This window comes from Gossypium hirsutum, chromosome A08 (genome assembly GCF_007990345.1).
Source record: "Gossypium hirsutum isolate 1008001.06 chromosome A08, Gossypium_hirsutum_v2.1, whole genome shotgun sequence".
Lineage (NCBI taxonomy): Eukaryota > Viridiplantae > Streptophyta > Magnoliopsida > Malvales > Malvaceae > Gossypium > Gossypium hirsutum.
The window spans coordinates 79,697,504-79,704,215 of NC_053431.1; the positions used below are offsets into that span (position 1 = coordinate 79,697,504).

Consider the following 6,712-nt stretch of genomic DNA (forward strand, 5'->3'; position numbering starts at 1 on the left):
CCAAACATGGTGTAATTGTCCAAATCATATATAAAATAATAACCCCAAAATGGAACTATGGGTAAACTTGGTTATTTAATAATAAAAATTATAAAAATAATTATTTAGTTATTTGAAAGTTTTTATTTAAGTCACTGAACTATTTGAAAGTTTTTGTTTAAGTCACTGGCTATTAAGGGTTTTTTTCCCTAAAAAATCCTAGCTAAAAAGCTCCAAACGACCATTCAACAATTGATACAGTGGATCAATACTTATTTATGAGTAGAACATACCTTAGGTCCAAATTGATTTGACGATGAGTGTCAGAGATCAAAGAAGAAAGTAATTTGGATTTTGGTTCGCAAATTCGTAACTTTCAAAATTGTTTCATGAAAAAAACTGAACTTTAGAAAAAAATGAGGAGAGTTTTTGGTTGGTGCAAGTGATGCGAATAGAGAAAGCCATACAACAATAATTTTAATAGCCTAATAACTTGAATGAAAATTTTTGAATAGTTAAATGACCATTTTGTAACTTTTTAAAGTTAAATGGACAAAATATAAATTTACTAACAGTTTAATAACATTGGTGTAATTTACCTTTTAACTATTTATCTAATTAGGTGTTAGTTTATTTTGGCATCCATCTTGTTCTAAACTTTTAGACCACGATACATACTCTTTAAGTGAGTTTAATTATTTAAGGTGAGAGCTAAGAGTAAAATAAGAAAGTTTCAAAAATATAAATGATTAATTAAAATATCACATAAATCACAATTTATTTTACTTTAAAATAAGTGTAAGAGTTTGATTTTCAATGGTGTGAGAAATGATGATTTTGGAATCCTATCTCCTTAAATTGACTTAATAAATATTAGTAATTAATATTTACGAGAATATTATAGAAATATATTAAACTTTGGTCTAGTGATTTTGCCAAATTGATAGTTAATTAAGGTATAAGAATTAAATTGTAAAAGTCTTATCACTTTAAAATTTTAAATTGCAAAGGATCAAAATGGTAATTAAGCTATTTTTTCATCAATTATTGGAGAATGATGTACGGTTCCACTAATTTTGGTTAATTATGATTAAGGATTAGTTAATTATAGTTTAATTAAATTAATTATCATTAATTAAGTTTAATTAAAGTATATAAGTTAAAATTAAAAGAAAAATAAAGCCTTTTTTCTCTCCATATTCTTTTTCATTTAAACTAAAAGGAAGAACAGGGTTTCAATGCTTCAAAACTTTCAGTCCTCAATTGTATAGATCGAGAATTGGACCAAATCAGAGATAATTAAGGAAAAGCAAAAATTGTCTATTAGTTCTTGAAGACTCATTTGTTTGTTTCTTTGTTAGATAAGTTCATATTTGTAACATCCGGATACCGTTATTAACCTAGGGTTTGAGGAAACTAAGACTAAATTAAAATGAATAGCGAATTGACAGGCTCTAATGGAAAATTTTGAAAGTTCTAGTGATTGACTGGTGATTAGTTGGATTTCAAAACCAGTTTAGTTAGTTTGGAACCAGTTGGTTCCATAGTGGGAGACAACATGATTAAGTATGGGCAGTTGGGTTGGCCGGTGAGGACTGTGCCTAATGAGTATATATAGGTGTGAGCAGAAACAAAATTTCTCAGTTCTGTTTACAAATCTTTCTCTGCTTCATAACATCATTTTCTTCAGTAATTCTGAAGAATAAGAGGATGCAACTTCTTTCTCTGTAAATAGATGACACCGGTAGGACTATTAACATAACTTTCAGATAGCTATTCTACCCAAAAATAGAGAGATTTTTATTCTTTAAAAATTAAATATATTTTTCAGAATAATGATTCTGTCAGTTTCTATTTGAGAAGAGAATTTTCGTTTTCACCCCTAAAAGAAAAGAAAACTATTTCTAGTTTCTGTGTTTGATTCGGTTTGATCAAGCCCACACTTGAAGCAATTCGTGGTACAAGAATAGCGGAGAAGATCGTTTGGTTGAAATTCGGGAACTACAAGGAGTCTATCCGAAAACACATGTATGATTTTGGTCTAAGGTTTATTGCTATAAATATCACAAACCGGGTTAATTTTCAAAATTTTTATTTTTCGCTATACAAGAAAATCGTTTTCAAATCGGATTTTCAATATTGAATTTCAAGACACGATGTGACAAGGAACCCTTGTCGTCACAACGAGGCAAGTCAGTATGTCATGTCGCAGCGAGGAACCCCCTCACATCGCGACATTGTTTTGAAATTTTGAAAATGTTACAAATTGGTCATTGTTCGATTCTGGGTTAATTCTAAAGCATATATAGGCTCGAATAAAACCCAAGAAAGGTCATATAATATGATTATGAGATAAAATGGTTATCTTCTATGATTTATGTTTTAATTTGAGTGTTAAATGCTTGTAATTATTTCGATAACTGTCATAACATCTTATATCTCGAATCCGGCGGTTGAGTCAGGCGAGGAGTGTTATAGGTCTTTGTGTCTATCATAAGGTTATTATTACAAAATCATTTTCCCCCTTCTTTTTAACCTAACTCACAAGAAAATTGATACTTTTCATATGGAAATTGGTCTCATTAAACTGATTTTGCCTAACAAATTCAAAATATGTTTATCTTAGTCAATACGAAGACAGTTGGGCAAAAAAAAAAAAGTTCAGTACGTCCATTGATACAAGATTAAGTACATTGCTTGTGACATTTTAAACTTTTTTCTTATATAAACTTGCATCTTTATTTACTTGTAACTTAAAATATACATTCTTTTTAAATGATAACTAATATTATTATGATGATTTTTTATATAATTTTAAAATAAATAATTAAAAACTATGCATCCAACAAACGAACATGTGTTTAATAAGCTTAATATACGAGTTTTTTTTATTTATTTATCATTTCACCTATATTCATTATTAAATAATTTAAAAAAAATATTTTTTATAGGAAATTATTTTTCCTAGATATATATATAGAGAGAGTTAATTGCACTAAACATCTCTAAACTATGACCCTCACTCTAAATTGGTCTCTAAACTTTAAAACGTTCTAATTATATCTTTAAACTATCGATGTTATACCAATTAGGTCTTTATTATTGAGATTGTTAATTTAACCATCAAATAAAGTAAAACTGAAAGAAAGAAAGTGGACGATAGTTTTTGTAAAAGTTTTGAAAACTTCAAAATAAGATATTTATAACATCAATTTTTACAATATTCATTTTTCTTTAATTTTTTTAATTTAGATTATGTTGTATAAGATTTGACATCTTTTTTAATGGTTAAATTAACGATTTTAATAATAGAATAACCTTATTGATAACATTGATAGTTAGAAGATGGAATTAAAATGTTTTAAAATTTGAGAACCAATTTAAAATAAAGATCATAATTTGAAGGTGTTTAAGACAATTAACTCATATACATTAATTAATTATGAGGTGTGATATGATGATTGTTCATCTCATCCATGGTTTAATCTCCTCTTTTAAAAATATAACATATTTTATGAACAATCTTTTTTTTTTAAAAAGCACTCACGAAAAGATTACTACCGGCTAAGGCTGTGTTTAGTAATGTTTTTTAGAAGCACTTTTAAAGTAAAAGAAATGCTAAATAAGCAACTTTTGAAAGAAATTTTTAGTTTTTCAAAAGCACTTTTCCCTTAATGGAGAAGTTAAAATATTTAGCTTTTCTCCCCTAAAAATATTTTTGAAGCTTAATTACGTTTTCACCCTCCAACACATGATATTTTCTTTCTCTGATTAATTGTTTAAAAAATATTTAAAATTTATTTTCATATATTAAACTATTAAATAAATTATAATAAATTATTTTCTATATTCTTATTAAATTTTTATAATATTAATTAATTTGAACATTATTTAAATATTTATTAATTACTTTATAATACCATATTTAAAATAAATATTTTATTTTTTAAAAACATTTTTTGACAAAAATATTAAATACTTAAATTTTAAATTAAACTTTTTAAAAATATTTATCAATAACATTTTTACAAAACAGTACTAAACTACACAGCTGCAAATTCAGAAAGTGCAAAGTTTCCATCTCCGTTTTATCTCATAAATCAAACACGTGTGAGTTCCCCTCTTTAAGGAGAAAAAAAAAAAGAAGAAAAGAACTTCACGAACCAAACAGTACTATAAGTGAAGCATCTGTCTGTCACACAAACTCGCCTTTTTTAAGGCTTAACACCTAAGTAAAGACAAATCTCACATCTGAATGTGAACTCAATATTAATTATTAAAATGAAAAAGGGCAGCATCTAGAAGGGCCTTCCCCCTCTGCCACGCCAAACCGCGTTTTCTGCCCTCATCACTCTCGTATTAGAAGCCAACATCATTTTCATCTTACTTTTTTAAAAACCAAATGAGAATTATTATTTTAAGATAATTTAGTGGTTATAATTTGGAAATTAAATCTAATCAAAATCGAGGATTTTAGAGGAAAAAGTTTGGTATTTGAGATAAATTTAAGATTTTTTTTTATTTTTTTTAGTTCTGGTAATATATATTTTCACTTTCCACAATGACACGCAATCTTTATTCTACCTGCCTAGTGTTAAGAGTCTCCCAAATTCACTCACTTTCTACGAAATTACCCATTTCTCCCTTATTTAACACTCACCTCTTTACCAAATCTTTTCTCTCTTTATTATACTTCTCTTTTTCTTTTGCTTTCTCTTGCTCTGCTTTTGCATCTTTCTTGTTTTGATCATCTCATACCATAACTTGCATATTTTTACTGCTCAGGGAGTCAAATTAAGTCATCTTTCATACCCAGATCTCTATTTTTAAGGTTTTGGAAGGGAATTGGAGTTGGCTATGGAGAACAACCAGCAATCATTTTGGCATTTCAGTGATCAACTTAGGATCCAAAATTCCAATTTGGCTAATCTTTCGCTCAACGATTCCATATGGAGCAACAGTTATGTCTCTAAAAGGCCTGATGAAAGGAGGAATTTTGATATCAGAGTCGGTGGTGAAGTTAATTCTGTTAACAACTTGAAGCCCAAAGTCTCTGATTTCAATTCTTTCAACAATGATGGATGGAAAATTGGAGCCACCACCAACAACATAGGGTTCGGCCCCATCGCTCCGAAGAATACCGGAATCAACGGAGGATTCAACAAAGGGGTTTATTCGAAGCCGGCGAATAACAATAATTTCAATGTTAATTTGAAGGGGAATAAGAATAGAGGAGAGGATGATCATGGTAGCAAAAGCGGGAAGAAGAATAGTAACAAGAAGAAGAACAATAACAGCGACAATAACAACAACGAAACTAAAGATGGGGGGAGTGCTGCTGACAAGAGGTTCAAGACACTGCCACCGTCCGAGGCTTTGTCTAGGAACGAAACTGTTGGAGGCTACATCTTTGTTTGCAACAACGATACCATGCAAGAGAATCTCAAGAGACAGCTCTTTGGTATGTATACAAGTCTGGGTTTAATTTCCTTTTTCATTTCTGAGGCCGATGTTAGATTTGGTACTTGCACTAGAAAGGGAAAGTAAATCAATTAGATTAATGAAACAAAGAATTAGGTTATTTGATGTGATATTCAGTTCATGCTCCTAAATGGTTGGTCTGCATAAATTTGTAGGTTTGCCTCCACGTTACCGAGATTCAGTCCGGGCCATAACTCCGGGTCTGCCTCTTTTCCTCTACAATTACTCCACCCACCAGCTCCATGGAATATTTGAGGTTAGTATCTCGTTTTTTTTTTTCTCGTAATTTTCTGACATTTGAGTGTACAAGGGTCTTAAATGCTTTAATGATTTTGTAATTAGGCTGCAAGCTTTGGAGGAACAAACATCGATCCAACAGCTTGGGAGGACAAGAAATGCCCTGGCGAGTCCCGCTTCCCTGCTCAGGTATTTTGTCCGCCCATTATTTCTTAGTCATTCCATAGAAATATAATCTTGCTTAAAAAATCAATACTAATGTTTGTTCCTATGCAGGTTCGGGTGTTAACAAGGAAAATCTGTGAGCCACTTGAGGAGGACTCCTTTAGGCCAATTCTCCACCACTACGATGGTCCCAAGTTCCGCCTTGAACTCAACGTGCCGGAGGTAAAATCTCTCTCACAATGACAGAACATCGATATTTTCTTTTCCTCCCTAGCCTTGTTGGTTCTGATCTTATTTTGTGTGGTTAAAATTTTCAGGCACTCTCCCTATTGGATATATTTGCTGAACAAGATCCTTAAGCAAACAAACTACAAAGGACATACAAATACACAAAGATAAAGGAAGGGAAGAATAAGTAGAGAGAATATAGAGAGCATACTTGGGAGTTTTAAGACGTTATATATGGGGTGAACTGAATGCAGGGATCCATTACCTGCGAGTTGTAAACCTTTTTGCTCACAGGATTGCTATGGCTGCCCTTTATTTGTTATACAGTTTGTCTTATACATAAATAATAGTGTACTTAAAACTAATAATAAACTCCCAACTTATTTATGCTGTTCTTATATAGGGATATTAGTGTAACTTTTGGCTGTTCGCAACTAGGTACACATTGATCTTTAAATGTTTTTTTTAATCCACATGGATATTTAATACTTTAATAATTAGACTTATGGTTGAACAAGTTAGACCATCAATTTTTGATTTAACTAGTTCACTTGGTTCGACAGTTTTTCGATTCAATTAGTGGGTTTGACAGTTTTCGATTCAATTAGTTCGACCGGTTTGA

The 6,712-nt window shown here is 30.5% G+C and overlaps 1 protein-coding gene across 1 annotated transcript; it reads left to right on the plus strand.

The window, feature by feature from the left end:
- The first annotated feature begins 4,555 nt into the window (after window positions 1-4,555).
- Window positions 4,556-6,477, plus strand: LOC107946934 (B2 protein). Its single transcript, XM_016881444.2, has 5 exons — window positions 4,556-5,440; window positions 5,616-5,716; window positions 5,803-5,886; window positions 5,974-6,084; window positions 6,180-6,477. The coding sequence occupies exons 1-5, from the start codon at window positions 4,837-4,839 to the stop codon at window positions 6,219-6,221; spliced, it is 942 nt and encodes a 313-aa protein (XP_016736933.2). The 5' UTR covers window positions 4,556-4,836; the 3' UTR covers window positions 6,222-6,477.
- Window positions 6,478-6,712: the final 235 nt, after the last annotated feature.